This window comes from Aquila chrysaetos, chromosome 19 (assembly GCF_900496995.4).
Source record: "Aquila chrysaetos chrysaetos chromosome 19, bAquChr1.4, whole genome shotgun sequence".
NCBI lineage: Eukaryota > Metazoa > Chordata > Aves > Accipitriformes > Accipitridae > Aquila > Aquila chrysaetos.
This window is the reverse complement of record NC_044022.1, coordinates 16,240,989-16,262,727: the sequence shown is the minus strand read 5'-3', so window position 1 is coordinate 16,262,727 and position 21,739 is coordinate 16,240,989. Positions and strand designations below refer to the sequence as shown.

At 43.4% G+C, this 21,739-nt stretch overlaps 2 protein-coding genes across 2 annotated transcripts; both read left to right on the top strand.

Moving 5' to 3' along the window:
• Window positions 1-3,185: 3,185 nt before the first annotated feature.
• On the top strand, window positions 3,186-10,488 carry C19H11orf97 (chromosome 19 C11orf97 homolog; the record flags this gene model as incomplete). The annotated part of the gene is made up of 3 exons (XM_030042699.1): window positions 3,186-3,318; window positions 5,795-5,920; window positions 7,897-10,488. Coding segments are annotated over 3 exons (264 nt in total), but the record flags the coding sequence as incomplete, so codon positions are not given.
• A 5,532-nt stretch (window positions 10,489-16,020) lies between these two features.
• Window positions 16,021-20,378, top strand: FUT4 (fucosyltransferase 4). Its single transcript, XM_030043222.1, has one exon. The coding sequence runs from the start codon at window positions 16,021-16,023 to the stop codon at window positions 17,101-17,103; it is 1,083 nt and encodes a 360-aa protein (XP_029899082.1). The 3' UTR covers window positions 17,104-20,378.
• The last annotated feature ends 1,361 nt before the right edge of the window (window positions 20,379-21,739 follow it).

Genomic DNA, 21,739 nt, shown 5'->3' with positions numbered 1-21,739 from the left:
GCCAACATACTGTTGTGTCTGATTTAGTTACAGCTAATTTAGTGCAGGACACGCTTGACAGTGTTTCTCTTCCACTTTTGAATCCCCAAAGACAATCCCTCATTCCAGCTCAAATATTCAGCATAGTTTAAAAACTTTACTGGTATTTTTCCTCAATATTCCTTAATTTCCAGACCATTCATTTATTTTCTTATTTGATGCCTTTTTAATTCGTGATAGCTTGTATTACTAATCCTAGGCATTCACATCTGAGTTGGGCTTCCAAAAGTTCCGACAGATTTGGTTGCCATCATTTAACCAAACTCAGGGTGGTGGGGGTGGGTTGGCTGGTTTGTTTCTTAAGATTTTGAGGCCTTTAGCACACACTTGGGTGCAGCTTCTCTCTGCAGTCATGCCAGCTAGAATCTCGCTGGTTTGCAGTGAAGACTTGGGCCCCTTCATCTGAGATGTTCTTAGGTCTTAGCACTGAGTACTGTTTGGTTTAACTTAGCAGCAAAATGTTAATTAATGCTATAAATTTTCACAAGAGACATCATATTTTGCTGCTTCTGTTTGTCATTTCAGCCTTCTGCTAGCAAGTGAAAAACTGATTTTTAGAGTTGAGAGTTTAATTTACATGTGTTACTGTTCACATCAGCTGTATCAGTCTGCACCTTTCAACTTCTTTTGGAGAATCAACATCTCTGGATTATTTAGCTATCTGTGAGAGGTCCAGTAATGTGTACTTCCTGTCTTTTTTTTTTGTTTGTTTCCCCCACCTTGGTTCAAGTGTAAGTTTGAGACAAAAATCACTACTAAATGCAAGTGTTTAATGAGTGAGGGTTTTTAAGTACCAGTACAGTACATCTCAAAACAATTACTCTGAGCAGGTATATCTTTTTTGATCAGTAGTGGTTTAGAAAGATAGTGGTAGAACTTCAGCAATGCTGTCAGCCCAGCAGATGATCTGTATTGCAATGGCAATTAGTACACTAAAGATTTTCCCAAGGTAATGGCATACTGCATGATTTTGAGCTTCAACTTTGCCATCTATAATTCAGGAGTGGAGAAACTTGCTTCTCTGTGTTAATCAAATTAAACAGAAAATTGAATGTAAGACCTGAAGTACTGTCACTCAGTATGACAGCTGTAACAAAACACTTTGTTGTCCCGTGCAGATGCCTTACTGAATGATCCCAAGCTCCTTCCAGACAGCACTGACAGAGCTCAAGTGCATTTGTAACAGCAGCAGCAGCAGCAGCAGGGTAGGGGTGTGTTGGCCCACATTTGGTGCTCTGATCAAGCAACTGTGGAGGGCATCTCTATCACCCACCTTTCTAGAAGCACTGTTCAACACTTCTGTTAGAAAATAGAGAACTGTTTCTAAACTATGAATGGTACAAGATGATTTTTAATGCTTATTATTTTGAAAGTTTCATTTCAGGACATCTGTGGAAGAGGAATACACCTTGAAATGCATCAAGGAAAAATACAGAAATGGATTACATCATGCATTTGTGTAACTAGACTTGGTTTGTGTCTTATAAATTCTCACAACTGTATGGAAAGTCTTGATTTCAAGGAAGCTACCGTGGGGCAAAGCTCACAGCCCAGCGAGCAGGACAGCTTCCCTGTGTGCCCGCTGGCAGCATTATCCATTGCCTACTGTAATTGCCAGCTGCTCTTCTTTCTCAAAACTTTTAACAGTGGCAAAACAAGGAGAGTCACATCTACTTCAGTCCTATAAACAGTGTCTCAAGATGCCTCATTTTATGAAAAGCGTTATTAAAACCAAGCTAGTACTTTTGAGTATTAGTAGATCTACATCATACATCCAGTTAAACTGGACTCTTCTCTCTGTTACCACCAGTCCGCCATTGCCTCAGGTGAGGACAAGACATCCTTTCATAAGGCAGGCCAGTGGTGACGCCCCAGAGGGGCAGAAAATGTTTGTGACCTGCGTGCCTGCTTCTGAGTGCAGTAACGCTGACTGACACAAACGAGGAGCTGTTAACAATACCTAGAGCTGTCACCCACCCTGTGCCCCAAGCGGGCATGAGGTGGCCATGGCCTGCTGTCTGTCCCCTGGGGATGGTGACGGGCCACCCCCTGCCTCGGAGGTCCCCCCGCCGTTAACCCTGGCCTGTGGAAGGAGTAAAACAACCCAGCTGGGACTGGAAATGGTGGACCCCATTGTCCCCCACGGCACAAGGCTGCGGGAGGAGCTGGGCTCCGTCCCGCAGGACCTCGCACCCCGCCGAGGCACAGCCCCAACATGGCGGAGGGCGGGCAGGGCGGTGCCGCCCTGCTCTGCCCCGCGGCCCGCCCCGCCGGGGCGCAGGGCCTCTGCTTTGCCCGCCGCTCCGCCGCCGCCCTCCCTCCTGCCGGCGGCGGGGCAGAGCCTCACCGCCTCCCCTCCGCCCGCCCCCCGTTTTCCTGTTGCAACCGTGTCCCTCCCTTCTCCTACCTGCCCGGTCGGCTTCTTCTTCTTCCATGATTGCTTCTCTTTTATCCTCCTCCTTTTGCGTCCTATTATTGCTCTTTCCGTTTTCCTCTGGCTATTCCTTTCTTCTTTCCGCCCTGTGAGTCTCGTTCTTCGTCCCCCTGCCCGTCTCGGCGGGGCCGGCCTCACCGCTCCCCGCCCGTTAGCGGCCTCCGTTCCCCAGCCCTGTGCTCCCCAGCGCGTCCCCCTTTCCCCACTGATCCCCCGCGGCCACCTTCCTTGGTGGCCCCTCGCCTCCCCGGCACCGTGCACCCCGCCGCCGCCGCGGTCTGGGTAGTGCCCTGTCAGGCGGGGGCTCCCCTGCCGCCATGAGGAGCCCTAATTCCTCTCCAGCTCCTCGGAGACCTCCTTCAGAGAGGACATCTCCTCCAGAGAGGACATCTCCTCGGAGACCTCCTCCGTGCGCAGCCCTGCCTTGGGTTGTTCGCCGTGGGGAGACGCAGTGGCCACGTCTCCCCGAGTGCCCTGGGGTGGCCTTGGCTTCTTCATGGAGACCCCCCTCACCGCGCTGCAGCCCGCCAGCGCTCCCCTTTTAGATTTACCCACCGTGGTCCCGTCGTGAGGAATCGCCCAACGTTGGGGAGCGAGGCCTGGCTGAACGCTAGCGTGTACTCGTAGATGATTCGCCTTAAAGTGTATTGGAGCATAAAATGACATTACATTTGGCAAAGCGCGTTAGCATTCAGGGGATTTAAAGTAACTGGTTCTTTTGTACTATGTTTTACTAACAGGGAAGAAATTTGTGTATGTTGAGCCATCTAGGAGAGTTAAAGAAATACTTGAAGAGGAGCTTTATTTTCAGAAAGAAGCATGCCATGTTAAACATCCAGCTGCAGGTAATCTTCCTTATCAGCAAATGGCAAGTGTTTGTCAGGGCAAATATAAATTGTTTTAAGGAACTGTGGCAAAATTGTTATTTTCAAAAAACAGCCCTGAACATTTATGTAATAGCCTGGGGAACATTTAGAAACAGAAGAACTGCATGAAGTCTTTGTTAATTTTTTTTCATCTGAAATTACAGGACCATAGAGAACATCAGTATGATCTATCAGTTTAATAAAACAGAAACAAATGCCAAGTAGTAGGGAGGTTTTGTTACCTTTTTCTTTGAAAGAAGTGCTGTAGTTATTAGAATACTTTGTCCCCTTCTGCTGTTCAGAACTGAAGTTGGTGTTGAAAAGAAAGAGTTGAGGTAAGAATGATAAAGGTAAACAAAGGACAGGTAAACAGTGAAAGCAATTAGAAAATCAGTCTGTTTAGGCAGCTAATGGAGGTTAAGGGTTATGGAGAGACTTGATTACAGTAGGCAAATGAGGAAATGGAAGTCTAAGAGGAAACAAGGTGTTCAGTCTAGCTAGACTGTTAAAAGTTCCAAGAACTGGAGGTAAAAATGAGATAAGATCAGAATAGAAATAATTTGCGGTTTTTAACAAAACGAGAACTTAATGCTGGAACAATTAAACAAAGATCAATTAGATTCACCATTTTTAATGCACACTTTAAATATTTTGCACTTAAACTGTTAGCCCTGGTCCAAGCTCTTTTGCTAGTCTTGGTGCAGTAATTAGCCTGAAGCCAAGTGACCCATATAAGACAAAACTCACATCATGCTGGTGCTCTCCTGCAGCCATAAGATCTATTAATCTAACTGTAGAAAATTAATTTTCAGAAGTTTGTAGTGTTTAGGGATAAGTCATCTTATCTGGTTGACTATGAGATTTTATTGCCTTTATCAGCCAAGCCATTGTATTTTATTAGGTACCTCTCTGTAGAGTCCACTGAGTAAAGCTGGTTATTCCACAGCTTCCCTCATTAGTTTGTTCAAGTGATTGGTATATTTAAAAAAAAAGCCCAATTAATAATTTGGATTTGCATGATTCAGCTCCTTGCTTTTCTTGGATATGTAATAGTGCCTGTTTTAGTATCCAGGATTTTCTTACAGAGAAGGTATATACACAAATATTTGGGTTTGGCTCTTTATGTACTCTCACCAATTGTTTTGCCTCCTCTTTTAAAATGTGAATACTAAATCTGATGATGGTATTTCAGTATTTATATCACTAGTAGCCTGTAGAGAGAGAATCACCTGTTTATTTCAGCGCTAACATTAGCACGAGGACCTTGAACTGTCTACTGCTACTCCTAAATCCATGATGCTTTTGTTCCACAATACACAGTTCCCATTCTGTAGCCCCACATTCTCTTCCATAGAATAAAGCTATTCCTTGGTTATATTAAGCTGCATTTTGTTGGAATAAGCCCCTACTCTGTTTCCTAATTATTACATTGTCCACAAATGTAGTAAGGGCATTTTTGCCTTTGTTTCGAAATTTGGAAAATTTTTTTAAAAGTCTGGTTTCTCTTATGTAGGTTTGAGACCCAAATCTAAACTCACTAAAAATGAATTTAAAACAGTTGGATTCACAGAAAAAAATGTACATAAGTTAGGTGATTTAATCAGTATCCTGTCAGATGTAAAGACCATTTAAACCTGCAACTCCATTACTGTGATTAGGCTCCTTAGGCAATTACAGCACACACCTGCAAATGAATGACATAGGCTCTGTTTATAGTAAATGGAGAGAAAAAGGCACTTTGAAAATGCAATTCTTCTGACTTGTCCTAGATACCTACTGTTGCATGTGTTATGCTCTAAAAGTGCCTGTTCCTTTCCCATTGACTGTAAAGGGGTTCTGGACAAGTAGCTGAACTGCAGGTGCTAACATTGGTCTGCTCATGTGTCTCAACAACTTCAGCAAGTACCTAGTTCCTTTTCCATCTGTATACATCTGGAGAATTAGAGATGCTCCCTAAGTGGTCGGGGCTCTGATAAACAACAATTGTCAGGTTGGATGGTTAGTGATTTACACAGTTTAGATGATTAGTAAGTTTATTGTTTCACATAAAATAGATGGTTAGTAAATTGTAACCTTTCCACAAAATAAAAATGCTTTTTTTTTATGAGGGCATTTGGTATTCCAGTATGACCAATAAATCATGCTGGATGCATCAATGGTATTACTGCTGTTTCTCATACGTTATATATCAGCTGCATCCTGCTTCAGCTAGCAGCCTAGCGGTCCTAAGCTGTTCTACAGACAGCAGAGAGTGTTGTGTATCTTTAGCAATCTGAATTGCTCTCTGAAGGTCTCAATCTCTTTTCATTAACTATGGAGGAAGATTATGGTGTTCTGCTTAACTACTTCTAATTACTGTATAGACCAAACGGACTGTCTTTTAAAAGTTACATTAGTTCCAGAACAAGTGGAAGTAATCAGTTGTAATGGTATTATTTTGACAAATTATTAACAGTGGCTCTGGAGGGAATTTGGAGTTTGAAAAAGAATTTCTCCATTGGAAGCCTGAAACCAGTCTCACAGAACAGAAATGGTTTACTTTTACAGCCTCAACTCTACTCAAGGCATGCAGGAAAGAAAAGTAAGAGTCAATAATGAGAAACTTTCACTGTAACACCTCATTTTAAAATTTCAGGGTAATATAATTTTATAATTCACAGACATCTCACAGGACTGCAGATCTGTTTTGTTCAATGTTATTTTTTCATCAGATTACCTACATGGTCTTATAGTAATCACCACCGGGCATCTTTTTGCAGAGCTAACCCACCTCTTCCTTTAGTAAGTAGCCAACAGACATGAAATTTTTGGATAAGAAACCTGTTTAGGACAGCTATGTTGAGTCGCCTTATTTCATATTCTGAAACCTTTTGTAAACATGTGCAATAATCACTTGTTTCCTGCTGATGAGTAGTGAGTGTTGGTTTCGTGTAGATAATGAACCTTACTTGCCTTTCTTAACATCCAACCTTAAACAATTCAAATGTTTGGAAAAGCCCTCCTTCCAACACACATTCTGAAAGAGATTGATCCAGGTATCATTTCAGGCATTTTAGCATTTGCCTGCAATGGTCAGCTGGTGCTCTGGGGCATGTATTTCTTTCTCTACAGTCAGTGGAGTGTGGCTTTTGAGGAGCAGACCTGTTCCTTGTGAGCTGGTGGATTTTAGCATAGTCTCCTCAATGTGCCCACCTTCTCTCTTTCAGTGAAATGTATTAACTTGTAGTGGAAGGTGAAAGCTTTCAACCCTAAGGAAACAGAGTTCATTAGCTTTATGAGAGTAATATTGTTGGTACCATGAGCTTGCAGAATATATGAACTCAGCATATTTTGCCATTAAATGAAGCTCCTTCCCATGTTCTCAAGGGCTAGTGGTTTAAAAATACAGCTAGCTTCATACCTAGCACCTCTTTCTTCCTATCTTGATCTTGTGAGCTCTGGAGATAGTGGCATCTTAGTTACAACAGCAGCATGAATTAAGTTATTGCTACTATAAGAAGCATTTAACCAGTACAGCCTTCTGCCACGCTGCCTTTGCTCTAGAGGGAGTACTTGTAGGAACATTTTGTTTATAGAGCAGGCCTAATCTGTGCCAGGTATTGACTGCAGTGACTTCTGGTATGTGTTTGAACAAAGAGAATTTTAGCCACACCATAGAAAATACAACCAAATAATGCCTCAGAGTTTGGAGACATTGGCACAACTTTAAAACTCATGTACCTGAGGCTTCTAGTGAAGGCATGCAGTTGTCAAAGATCAGGATCTCTGTTTCCCATGAACATCCGTGAGGGAAGAACAGCGTTAAAATAAAGCAATTTATTCAAATTGATTTAGGTGCTGAAATTTATGGACTTTTTTGGTTTTCCTTTGGGAATTTAGATGTACCTTCATTCCCAGGGACTGCTGCTAGAGACAAGTGATGCTCTCCTCACTAGCTATACTGCCTGTTGTGCAGCAGAATAGGCAGGTATCATGAGAGAAGGGGTGGCAGAAAAGATACAAGACAGGAGAAAAACTGGGAGCGATCTGGCTTCAGCTCCAATGCTCACCAAACTGTTTCCATTCACACACCCTTTTCTGTGTAAGTTTCTGGGGAAGAAATGAGGTGGTAATATACTAACTAGGAGATGGAGTAGGTACAGGCTATGGAAATGGACAAAAAAGAAGAGGGGTTTCTAGAGAGAAGATGAACCTACTGTGTTTAGTGCCAGGAGAGGCACCAGCAAGAGGAAAAGGAGGAAGCACAGACAAGGGGAATGAAAGAGGAGTCATAGACCAGAAGGTCAGGAATTCCTGAAGGGAACTGGGGAGAGGAGAACATAGTTCAGCAATGCAGAGATAAAAACTGTAAGAAATGAAGGGAAAAGATGTATGAGACATAAGTAGAAGAGACAAAAAGAAAAAAAATATACTCCTGTTGCTGAATTTACTGAAGTTAATGCGTTTATTTTTGCTTCTCCAATTTACTCCTGCCTTTCCCTAGAAGTGACTAGTGGTTTGGGGGACTCGCTCTGTGGTGTCTCATCCATCCTCACAGCTGATCTTGTTTTTTTACAGATTGATGAACTTTAGTGCTATGAAGACCTGAGCCTGTTGTGATGTGCCAAATCAAACATCAAATTGACTAGCTGCCTTTAGAAATGTAGATCAGTATCTCTAAGATTTTGAAGAAAGTTCTGTTTGGATAGGCAGCTATTTCCTTGGCTGTTGTTTTATTCATATCCTCGTACTGCTTTTTACCAGATGTAGTAGCCAAACCTGTTCCACGTTTCAGCCAGTGATGAAGATGTCACGATCCAAAGACAACAAAATGTTCTTGCTGACAAAAATGGGTTACTGTGAAACTTGACATTTTCATAGGCCTCTCTGTTCAAAGTGATTCTAAGTTCCAGCAGAAGATTGTAAAGTAATTGAAGAAATGCCTTAAAATGCCTTAGACAGAGTCCATTCATTAAACTGAGCAGTTCATAAGTCAAGAGTTTGTGATTCAATATCTAGCCTGACTTACTAAAAGTTTAACATAAATAAGCCTCTCGATATATGTAAGAGTTATCATAGTGTCAAAGAACCACAGAGGCAGCATAGAACCTGAAATAACCTGTCACTAAACTCTCAGTCTTAACCATTGTTACAACAAGGTAATACCAAATGATCATTAGTTTGTTTTGTATTATAACACCACTTAGGAAACAAATGTGGATCCTTCTAGGTACTGCATAAAACCAGAACAAAAGATAGCTTTGCAAGGTCATGGATGATTTGAGGAGGTCCAGGGACAGGAGTGACATTTGCAGCTACAGAATAGCTTCGGTGCTCTGGTAGCAGATGAGGGCCTGGAAGCTCTCTCCAGCAAAGTGTCTGAGCTGGCTGAGCCTGAACCATGCAGGAGGACGTAAACAATGATAGTAGTTGGAGACTCCCTGCTGCGGGAGGTGGAAGCTCCCATTTGCTGCCCCAGCATGCTGTCTGGGGAGGTTTGTTGGGGTGCTGAGATCTGGGACGATGTGCTGAGTCTTGTCTGGGCCTCGGACTTTTACTCCGTGCTGCTCTTCCATGTGGACACCAAATATACTGCCAGGGGAGACATGGAGCGTATCAAGCATGACTACATTGCTGTGGGGCAAGTCAAAGACATAGGTGCCCGGGTGGTTTCTCCTCAATCCTACTGGTGAGGGAGTAGGGCTTGAGGAATTGATGGAACCTGTAGGTCAACTATTGTTTGCACAGCTGGTGCTGAAAATGGGAAGTTGGCTTTTATGACTATGGGATGTCCCCTCTTTGAGGACTAAGAACTGCTAGGATGAGATGAGATTCACCTCAACATGTAGCACCACAGCTGTGTTTGTACCATATCTAGAAGGATCCATGATTGTTTCCTAAGTGCTGTGATAACACGAGAAACACATAGTAGTGATCATTTGCCTGATGAACCTGGAGAACTGTAAGAAGGAGTGACAGGGGAGGGAGATGACAACCGACAATCAAGTGAGGAGGTGGTGGACCAGGTTGGTAGGCAGGATATTTCCTGTCTTCATGTTTAAAAATCCAACTTAATGATCAGTCTTTGCCTTATTTCTAGAACAATTGTAGCACATTCTTTTCCAAATTAATAATACTTAGCACTTACTCTACAGTTTTCATTGCCAGAATTCTTCCCAGACATCCCTCCAGCACATTTGTGGGACAAACAAGCATTACTGTCTTTTTAAAGGAGGGGATTGTATTGTACAGTGACAAAAAATAACTAGGATTGATGGATAACTTAAAGTCAGAGTTGAAGAATTCCTTATTTCCAGTTCTATCTCAGACTGATAATTCACATCTTTCCTAGGATGTGATCCTAAGAGGTGGAGATGGGATTTGTTTCTGGGGCTCTCAGATGCTAAGGAAGTATCTAAACCACACTGAATATTGTTAAAAAGGAAGAGTCTCAGTGACAACTGTGTGAAGCTAGACTTTGTTTTCCTTTGCTTTTTTTACAGTTATCTGTGAATGAAATGGGATGTTTGTTTTATTGATTGTCTGGAACTCCTCTCTAACACTAAAACTTTGTTGTTATTTTTATATTAGTGAGAAGGGGAAAAAAATACCCTTAGCTGGCTCCAAACCAACTCTTTTCAGCATTTCCATTTGACTGCTAAACAAAAAAAAAAATTATTGGCACTGAAAATTGCACCTGAGGCACTAGGGGAGTAGCTGCTTTTGAAAACATTGTTCTCACTTTTTAGATGCAAATTTGATCATGAACCACACAATAATGTTTGAAAAACACTGGGTTTTCAGATAGATGCTTTGATTAAGCTTGTTGCATTTCACTTCTGCTCCTTGCTTCATTTTTATTCTATGCCCATCCCCCTGCTTTCTCATTCTTAGTATTTTTTTTTTTTTCATGATCTTGTTTTAAAATTTTCCAAGTGAAAAGACTTTCTGGGTCTATCCTGGATTCATGCACTAGCTCAGTTTTGCTGCAACAAAGGCAGATTTGTGAATCTCATTTGTGCCTTTGCTCCCTCTTCCTTTTTGTGCAACCTTGTACAACGGAGAAATGTCTTTTAGATCTTTTCTACTGAATCTTTTATTTCAGTTACGAGGCTTGGGTAATTCTTAGCTAGTCCGATATATTCATGTTCCTGACCTTTTTATGTGTCTTATCTTTCATTTGAATAAAACTAAGCAATTTGTTTACATATAATAAAATTGCATAATATTATAGTAATGTTATTAATATTACTATCATATTTATAATATTTCATTAAGTGGGGTTTTGGGTAATTTAACTGTGCTCACATTTTATTGTAGTGATTTTTTTACTGTCTTAACTGTTCAGCTACCTTTTTCTCTTAGCTTTTTTATATTATTTCATTTCCAAACTAAACAGTACTGTTTTAAAAGACAAATGTTATCATTGCTTCCATGTATTAATAACAGTGTTCAAACACTGACATCTTTCAAAGGCTACGCCTACATTATCAAGCAATGAAGCACAATAAGAGGGGGTCAGATTATTAAATCAATTGGTATTGAGAGCCCCATAACTAGACTATATGTGATTTAGGAGATTTACCTCAAACTAGAGCTAGTCTTGTCTCCTGGGCTGAAACGTCACCTCGATGCTTGATGTTCAGAGATGCCTGAAGAAAAGCTCTAGCACAAACCCTTGCCCTCTGGTCTGGGGGATGCTCACTGGGTAAAATGAGAGCATCAGAGCTGGTTGCACATCACTGCCCCTGCCACTGTTGCTGTGTAAGATGCTGTCCAGTGCTCCAAAAACCAAGGAAGATTGAAATCCATGGTAACTGCTAACAAATATCCACAGAGCCAAATTTGGACTTGCTGGTACACACACACATGTCAAAGGGTCAGAGGATCGTGTGGTTTTGTCAGGAAAGTTTTCTGCTACGATTTTGGCTCTGGTCTACACTGGTGAACAACAAAGATGTGTGCTGCAATGGAAGGTGGAAGAACATTCTGGGACAGGATCCTCCATCCACAGTGTGCACAGCACATTTGTTCATGCCTGTGCCTTGACCTGGAAATGTCAGCTTTACATAGTTTTAATCCAACACTGCTCACAGTCATAAGCAGAAATGTAGCCAGGCAGAATATTTTAACATAGTATTTGCTGCGTGTGCAATAATGTGGGCTTGTCTGTCCAGAATCCAACAAGGCAGGCATCAACATTCAACTGAATCTTTTATCTCTCATCATGTTTCAGAATTTTAAACTTCCAAGCAGAAAGATCATAATCCTGAGTATGAAACGCTAGGTAATCGAATTAAAGTAATTTAAACTTTACGTTAAAATACAGCATGCAATTTATACAGAACAGAACAGAACTTTTATCACTCTTTTTCATACAGGATTTAGGTTCTTAGCAAAAACTTGTGTTGAAATGATGGGGGCTATTTATGAAGAAGAGATTTCAAAGTCATTCTTAGTGTCATTTTGGTACCAGATAGCATCCTGCTAGTCTTTGAAGCTGATCACGTTTTCTTAGGATAAAAAACTCCACAGGGTTTCCCTGGTTGACAGGATGTCTGGTTTGATAGCTGTGGCTGAAAATACAACCACATCTTGCAGTACTTTTAAACTGTGTTTGCAAGTCAGTTGACAAATAACTTCAAAGACTTTTCTAGGCTTAAATACTTCTCAAGTGTGACAAAACAGAGTGAGTCAGAGTAGAAGAGGAAGCCAGCTGGGAAGCTCTAGGCGAAAACGTTTACTGCTGTTAGAAACGGCAAACAACTAACCTTCGAATAAGCAAAATATTTTTTATTTTGCAACAGCTTCATTACTAGCAGCCAGCATTTTATTTTAAATTCCTGACCATCAGCAGTAGTGGAGCTGACTGTGGTTTCCACAGAGCAGTTAAACCACAGTTCCCCAATTTGTGTATACAGTACCAAGAAGTCTGTGTGGTCCTCAGTCCATGGAGCTATCTCCTGGGATGGTTTACCTCCAAAGCAGACAAAACCAGGTGTGTTCCCACTGGAAGGTCTGCAGGCATCTGGTAACACTACTCAGCCTTCATCATGTTGTACTTCCTAGTGACGTCTGTGGAGTTTTTCCTAGCGCAGAGTAGCTGATCACGATCGTGCCACTGACGCGCTGTGTCTTACGGCAGAAATGAGGCAAACTAGAGCTGATGTGGGTTACTGCCAGGCTGGTATTTCTTCTCATGAAGAGAAATGAGATGTTAAAAAGGAGAGGGAAATCCCTCGCCTACACACACGTCTGAGGACACCTGACTCCTAACCCTGGTCCTGACAGGGAGGTCACTCCCTGCATCCCTCACTCTACAGCAACACACCACATCTTGCTTGTAAGTTTACTACACCAAAATTTCTAGGAGGCTGCTGGACTCTTAATTGAAGACACACCTATTGTTACTTTCTGTAGTGACTGTGATCAACATCTAACTAAAATATATCTCTGTGCTAACTCCCACATTGTGAGGAGTTTGAAGAGCACATGGTGATAGCAAAATAAATGGATCTGTAATTTGTAAAAATTCTAAAATATGCCTTGAAAATGGGTTTCATCATGCTGTAGATACAAATTCTATAAAGACTTTTGAACTAGTGGACTCCTCACAACATGTAAATGTAAACATGTATTTAGTCTCCACAGATGCGGGTGTAACATGGAAAGGAACTTATGGTGACAGTATTACTCATAGAAACATCTTAGGCTACTGTCCTCTCATCTGAACTTACCTAATTCTTATTTGCCATAATAGGACAAATAGGAAATGTTATAAAACTGGATTTCCATGCTGTATATACTGTTGGAACTTACTGTGGATTTCAGTAATATCTTTCTTCAATATGCAGCGTAGAGCTTTATCTCTAGGTGAGTTGATGAATATAGGAAGTCTCATTTTGATCTCATGCTAAATAATTCGACAGATTTGTTCCCGTATGACAATAGTCTTAAAATGGATGCCATTGCAGTGCAGCTGAACATCATGCTGAAGTTTCACTGTGGGACTGCAGAAAATCAAAAGTAACTAGCCAACTCTTGCTATTAATCTTCAGAAGGAAAGCTTTTTTTTTTTTTTTTCAAATTTTTCACTACTTGGCTTATAAAGACTTCCATGTTGAGTTGTCCTGAAACATTTCATAAACCCTGAATTAATGCCAACATTTTTGTTGACTTTACCGTTTGCAGGATTAGGCCTGGCATCATCAATGTAATTGGCTAAGCTTTGGAACTGGAATGGCTTAGCACCAAATCTTCAAGCAATGGAAATGAGAACTTGACTAGACAAAGACTCCTCCAAAGTCATATATCAATGCTGAAACTTAAGTTCCTGAAGGAAAATAAGAACTGCCATTGCAGCTGATAATGATCAAATTTATTGAGTGAATCAGAATTCTACAGAAGTCAATTGAGCTTTCCCACTGAATTTCATGGGTCCCAAATCTCTCACATTATCTGTAGAAATGGGTAAAATTACTAACCGTAGAGCTTTTGGACCACTTTGAATCCTTAATTAAGGCAGACTAGGGATTGTGCTTGTTTTAGGTAGTGTTCATTGTATTGGATGGGTTCTGGATTGATTCTAAGTGCAGCTCATGCCCTCAGAGGATTTGACTCTCCCTTAGCACTGTATTTCTACATTTGTTTGCAGTTTTCTACTGCGGTAAAATAATTTTCCCAGGTTCCAATTTTCTGACTAAAATCAGTGTTATTTGTCAAGATAGGTCTTATGTTTATTGCACTAAGAGAGTTTTTTGCTACTGTTGGCTAGCACACTATTTTGCAGACAATACTAAATTAGAAAGCAGGGTTGACATCTTGGCTTGTACAACTTCAATTCAGAGAGGCCTTGAGAAACGTGGAGTGAGCCAAGAGAAACCTTGGGAAATTCAGCAAGGAGAAAGAGCAAGTTCTGCATGTGGAGCAGAAAACTCGCGTGCACTGGTACAGGCTAGGAACTGGCTGGCTGATAAACAACCATGCTGGAAAGGACCTGGGGGCTACATGAACATCAAGCTGAATGTGACTTCTCAAAAATAAAGCAAGCCACGTGCTGGGCAACATCAGAAGTACGTCCAGCAGATTGAGGAAAGTAATTATCCCCCACTGGTGAAGCAGCACCTGGAACACCGTCTCCAGTTTCCAGGCTCTTAGTTCAAGAAGGATGTTGAGAACATGGTCCAGTGGAAGACTACCAAGATGATGAGAGACCCTACAGCACACAAGCTAAGAGGAGAGGTTAAGGGAGGTGGTCTTGTTTAGTCATGTGAAGAAGAGGCGATGGGATGATTTAATGGGAGCCAGCAACTATCTGAAGGTTATGAAAATGGCAGAGCCAGTCTCTTTGGATGTAACAAGGGACAACAACCACAAATTCCAGGTTATGAGGTTCAGGGTTGGACATTAGGAAAAACTTTTTCTCTGGGAGGGTGGCACAGCACTGGGACAGGCTGCCAGAGGTGTTGTAGAGTCTCTATCCTTGAATATTTTCAACACCTGGGTGCTAGTCCTGCCAGCACCTAGGTAAGGACCTTGGTTAGTGTGGGCAGTGGTGCTCCTCTGAGTGGGAGGGTGGATTAGTGACCCCCCCGAGATCCCTTCCAACCAACGCCGTACGTTGGAGCAGAGGCAGTAACATACCGACTATAACCACAGCTGTTGGCGTATATTTTATGAGTGCTCACAACACGGACAACGGAAGTCTGCAAGTGCTTATGTGTGTGATTAATAAGTTTATGGATGCACACGACCTGGTTACTAACCTAACGCCAACCTCACACACAACTGTTCTTTATTTTGGGGCGTAAACAGGCTTGAATCACTTTTTTTACTAATACAGAGACAAGTCACAGTGCCTCGACCTGTGCGGTATGTAAAAGCTATGCTGCAATCCAAATGGTCAGTGAGAATTTATGCCTGGTGTAACTCTGCTGCCTTCAGGAGACCTGTATGAGAGGACCTTGGATCTGTAGCTGTTGGGTATGAAAATGCGCAGCGTCGGAGCTGGAAACTCTTCAGTTCTGTACAAACAGTCTGTGAACTGTGTGAATCAATGATCTCTTAGTTCCCTGAAGCAGATGACTTGGGGGAAAAAAGTTTCGAGCCTGCCTGATACACTTTTCCACAGCAGCTACGTGTAACAGAGTTGGAAAAAGTAATTTTCCGGTAACCATAAAGTTTTGTAGTTTTTAACTAGCTGTGAGATTCCAAAACTTTCATGTAAACATAGGTAGCTCTAAGAAAGTTTTAAAAGGACCAAACCACCCCTCTTCTTTAATTTCTTTTCTCTTCGTTTCCCAAGTCGGTCATCCTTCTAGAGGTGCTGGAAACTGTTGAGTTCGGCAGCACCTCCGCGACCCCCGGGGCTGCCGTCGCGGCACCTGCCGCCCGCAGGGGAGGGGAGGAGACCCCGGAGCCCTGCCGGGGGGCCTGGGGGCCGCGCTCCCCGGCGGCGGTCCAGCGCCGGCGGGGCGGGGGCCGCGGCACCCGGGGGCGGGCCGGCACGGCCGGGAGGGGCGGCGGCGGCCCCACCGGCACCGGCACCGGCACCGGCACCGCCCCGCCGGCGGGGCGGGGGTGGGAGCCGAGAGGCGGCGGCGGTCCCGGCCGCAGCCGCAGCCGCAGCATGCGCTGGCCGGCCCCGGCCCCGCGGCTGCCCCGCGGCGGCCGCCGAGGGCAGAGCGGCGGCGGGCGGCCTGGATGGAGCCGGCCCCGCGCCGCCGCCCCGCCGGGCGGCCCGGCTGCCCGCGGCGGTGGCGCCGGCGGCTGCGCGGGCGGCGGTGGGCGCTGGCGGCCGGGCTGCTGGGCGCCGCCGCCGCCCTCGCCCTCTACGCCTGCCTGCCGGAGCCGGAGCCGGAGCCGGGGGCGCCGGGCGGCGAGGTGAACGTGCTGCTGTGGTGGGAGCCCTTCGGGCGGCCGCGGCGCATGGCCGACTGCCGGCGGCGCTACAACATCACGGGCTGCCGCCTCAGCGCCGACCGCAGCCGCTACGGCGAGGCGCAGGCCGTCCTCTTCCACCACCGCGACCTGGCGCTGCACGGCGCCCAGGGGCTGCCCCGCGGGCCCCCGCCGCGGCCGCCGCGGCAGCTCTGGGTGTGGATGAACTTCGAGTCGCCCTCGCACTCGCCCGGCCTGCGGGGGCTGGCCGGCCTCTTCAACTGGACCATGTCCTACCGGCGGGACTCGGACGTCTTCGTGCCCTACGGGCACCTCTACGCCCCGCCGGCGCCCCGGCCCTTCGTCCTGCCCCGCAAGACGCGGCTGGTGGCCTGGGTGGTCAGCAACTGGAACGAGGAGCACGCCCGGGTGCGCTACTACCGCCAGCTGCAGGAGCACCTGGCCGTCGACGTGTACGGGGCGCGGGGGCTGGCGCTGGCCGAGGGCGGCGTGGTGGAGACCGTCTCGGCCTACAAGTTCTACCTGGCCTTCGAGAACTCCCAGCACACCGACTACATCACGGAGAAGCTCTGGAGAAACGCCTTCGCCGCCGGCGCCGTGCCCGTCGTCCTCGGGCCCCGCAGGGCCAACTACGAGCGCTTCATCCCCCCCGACTCCTTCATCCACGTCGACGACTTCCCCAGCCCCCGGCTGCTGGCCGCCTACCTGAAGTTCCTCGATAAAAACAAACCCAGCTACAGGAGGTATTTCGCCTGGAGGAAGAAGTACGAAGTCCACGTCGCCTCGTTCTGGGACGAGCACTTCTGCAAGGTTTGCGAGGCCGTGAGGGCGGCCGGCAACCAAATCAAGACCGTACGAAACCTGGCCGGCTGGTTTGAAAGCTGATGTTCCTGGCGGCGAGGCTCGCCTGGCCGGCCTGTGCCGGCGGTGGGCCGCGTCGAGGCGTGGGGAGGGATGGGTCTCGCGGAGGCCGTCGGCCGAGGTGGTGTACGCGGAGGGCTGTCGTCAGCGAGAGAGGCGTACGGGTACAGGTGAACAAGCTGTGAGAAGCCTACAAAAAGGAAGATTTTTGTTAGAGTGCAGAATTACGAAAGCACAAAGAACCATCAGGCGAGATGATTCTTAAAGAGCAAAGTTAAATTTCCGGAAGTCGTACAGATCTGAAGCCGTTGCAGTTGTGCACGGCTCGACATAAATAACCGATGCCAAGTTCTTCAGCCGTACAGCTGAAACCAATTTTCTCAGCTCTGACAGCTTCCTGGACCACGCAACTTTCTTCTGCTTACAGGGGATACATGATCAGCGCTGGCTTTCTGTACTCTGAAGGCAAAAGTGAATATTTTTAAGCAGTGATTATTATGTGCCTGAAAGCTATTTGCAGGCAAATTCTGAGCCGCAAGTGTTGAACGTAAGAATGTAATGATACAGTAGCACTTTTTAGCAGTGTTTGAAATTGCAGCAGCCAACTAATAATGCTTTGAGCCACATAATAATTCCATTTAGGAAAAAGTGTGCGGAGGGGTCTGGATCCAAGTGGAACAGACAGCTCAGATGATGTAGAGTATTTCTTCCGCTGCCTACCGAAACCATAGGCACATTTACCCGGTATGAAAGTGGAGGAGAACTTTACGTACAGGGAAAGACAGACTGTAGGAAAAAAGTGGGAACATTTCCACTCTCCCTTTATTCAGGATTTAGAAAATGTTTACAGGAATCTGCATGTTTTTCTCTGCAAAATTACTGCCATATAGGAAAAAGCAGAGAAAGGCTCAGAGCTACAGGGTTTTTATTGCTATATTGAATATGTATACGGAGAGGCTAACTTATTTCTCTAGTATCTTTAGGCAGTCCTGTTGTGTAGCGATTGTTTTGGTTTATGGCACGCATTTTTAAAAATTCTGCCGAGTGACAGGCTACTCAGAATGCCGCTTTGCTGTTTGTAAAATAATAATTACCAAAAAAAGACCACCCCAAAACTCGAGTCCCGAATCACTGCCTTTTCAAAAAGAAAATTACTGTAGAGAATAAGATCTAGACTGTTGGTAAAATACAGATTGTGCGAGGAAACAATATGAAAAGGGAAAGATTTACTATTTTTTTTCCTTTGGTTTTGAGGGTTTTTTTCCAGCTCGGTTTTTTAATCAATAAATAGGTTCCTAAGATAAAACTTCCTTTTCTCAGTGCCTGCCAGGAACATTGACGTTAGTTACTCCCTTTCAGACTCTGCCATTTTGCTGGAGTCTTCCTTGTAGTCAGTGTACAGTTACTTTTTGGTTAGGTGTAATCTTGCTTGGTGAAATCCAGAAAAAAACTTCAATTGCAATTACACATCCTCAGGAAGCTGAGCCCTTCCTGCCCTTTGCAACTATAAGTTTTGGTGGCAAAAAATGGTAATTCAGAAAAGCCCTGCACAAATGATTAAGACATTCGTCCAGCTCCTATTTAAGGAGCTGGATAATGCATGGAGTTATCCAGAGGCTTTGCTCAGAATAAAATCATGGGCACAGAACAGGTGGAGAAAGAATAAAGTCAGTTGCAAGTAAAAGATGGGCACAGAACAGGTGAGTTTACTGGCATTTGTGAGTCATATTTAGGTTAGAAAAGGATTAGGTTTGACTTAAGCAGTAAGAGATGTCGGGTAGGTGCTTTTAAGATTTATGAGCTGGCAGCCTACTCTGATTTATTTTAAATTAGATGTTCCCCGTGATTAGATAAGCATGGAACCAAGGATTATTGAAAAAAATCTAATAATAATGAAGTTCATGAATAATTTGCACAGGTTTACTAGATTGGATGTTGCTGGCTCCTACGTTTATTCCCTTTTGCTTTTGTGCAAGGAAGGATGGCTGAAAGTACTTCATGAACCTTTCTGTTGTTAATGCCAGAGTTGCTGTGGAAGTTTTATTGGGAAAGGAGAGAAGACAGTCAACAAAATGTGAAGTGTAGTAGGGATGGTCCCTAACGCTGGATTTTCACTTCAACAGAGGTCTTAAGTGATTGTTTAAAGCAAAAGCGTGTTCTTCATGGCATGCTCATTCTTTTCTCTACCAGTGGTTACCACTCCCATAAAATTGGTTTTGATAATTTAAAAAATCTAATTTAAATATAGCATTAACAATAATAGCTAGGTGTCAGGATGATAGAATCTGTCTCCCTTTGAATTATTCTTTTTTTCTGTTCAGTTTTTATCACAGCTCATGTAAATGTATACAAAAACTCAAAAGTGGTGAACTAATATTTAAGATTGCACTACTCTTTATCAGTCTGCTGAAACTGGTGCATTTTTTTCAGTCCTCCTAAACTTTTTAGCATTTTCAGAAAGTTTCCAGGCACACAGTTCTGTGTAATCATTAGTAATGCCACAGGGAGAAGACCAGGCTACAGGAGCATGGGAATTTCCAAAGATTGCAACCGATACTTTTTTCAGGCTCTCTAAGAAAAGCAGTTGAAATCTTTGATGAACTTGGGTTTTGTAAAATTCAGAAAAGAGCTATGCAGTAATTAAAGCATCATGTTTGAATAAGGTGATCACAATTGTGCCATATGTTGCACACTTTTCCCTTTAGATTTGGGAGGAAATTCAGCCCTGGTCTGCAGCTGCTGAAGCCAGTAATACAACATCTCTATAAATCTACTTTGGTTTTTGGCTCATCCACTCCACTGACTAACAGTTAGTGTACCGTTATAAGCTAAGCACTGGCTTTTGTAATTCACTTTGTAGAGCTCAAGTTCAATGATGAATAAAAAATTTGCCTGAGCAAATTGGATTGTAGATCAGGTACCAGACTCCACAAGATATTGCAGGTGATGTGTGTAATCCATCTGTAAAAATTAAGCAAAGTTATTTTCTATTTTAAGTAGAAAAGTCTTTTTGAATACATTTTGAAAAAGTGTTTTATTCCGTGCCTTAAAATATTGGGGTGGAGGGAGAGAAAGGAAGATAATTATTTTTTGGCTTTTATAAGGAGAAATAATATTACTTTTTGATTATGGTGTAAATGGAATATAGAATTATGTGATCCTTTAAGTTATATATTGTATCTCAGGGAATTTTATACTGTAAAGTCTCTTAATCTTCATAGAATGAAATAACTTTGTATTAATTATTTAGATTGACACTCAATAAAATTAAAGGAAGGAAGCAGCACAAAATGACCCTATTTTTTAGTTTCATCTTCTGTGTTACGAAAGCTGTAGAAAACTGCTTTTTAAAGAGAATGAATTTCTTTTCATGTTTGTTTAATCAATAGAAGTGGCTGATTGTTCTCAAAGTAGTCAGACCATCTGAGGTTAGGAATGCAACCTGGTTGTGCCAGGAGAAAAATATTTTCATAGGAGAGGCTGTCCTGAGTTATTTTCCGTCTGAAAAGGAGCATTTATTGAAGTTGGATGTCTGCTGGAAAAATGTCATTTCAAACAAAACCAAAAAACAAACTTTCGCTTCACCTACAGAGAATTTGAATGTGGTTGGATTTCCCCCCCCCCCCTTAAATTTCAAAATGAAATTGAGATCCTGCTGAATATCAAAATAAACATGTATTGCTACAGCTGCCTTTTTAGCTGCAGCTTTTTTCATGCTTGTTCATTGTCGTCTTCAACTGAGCAGCAAAAGACAAAAGGCCCAAAGCTCTTTTCCCTAAGCTTTTGTTAACACCGACTGCAGCACAGGTGATTGCTTACCTCTCTCTTTACTCATCTTCTGTAGTGCTTGGTGCATAGTACTGAGAAATTTCAGCACGTCTGAAACTTCGTGCCCAGCCAGGATGGGGTAAGTGCTACAGTCCTCACTTTTCCTCCCCGTCAGGTGATTGATGTTGTATCACCATCACACTTAAGTTTTATAAGTAGAGCTTAAACTGACTGCTTGTTTACTCATGCTTGAGAGGGGAAATGTTTTTTTGCTGGTTTTCCAGATGTGATTGAACTCTGGGTTGGGGAAACTGATGGAAATATTTTTCTGCCAAGCATTGGCTGCCATTTGTTCAAGCTTGTTTGGAGACTCTGAAGGACTGAGTTACGCCTGATTAAACTCACTTGCACAGCTCTCTATCCAGCAGTCGTATAAATTGGTATTTGTTCTAAGAGCATAAACAGTCCTTTGTAGGGAGCATAGGGTTGACTCAATCTAAAATCTGTTGACAAGAACACAATGACTTAACATGGATTTAAGTGGAATTTAACTAAAGATAAATCAGCATCCAAGTATAAAGGCCTATTTCTAATCAGTAAAAAAAGTAATTATTTGAATAACTCAGGTGTCGCTTGTAACCAACTCGGTTTAACAATTATGATCCGTTTAATTCTGTATTTTCTTCTGTGTGGTCAGTTTGAAAACAGTACTTGAGGCCAGAGTATCTATGTTTACTCTACATTCTGCAGATGTTTTGCTTTATGATCTTGAGCTAACTACTTAAGCCTAAATTGGGCACAGTGGCAGCTGTTCCTCAGAGTCTTACCCCAAAGAATATCTGAGAGGAATAAGACAAAGCCTTTTTTCAAGAGTGCTTTGAGAGCTTCAGGG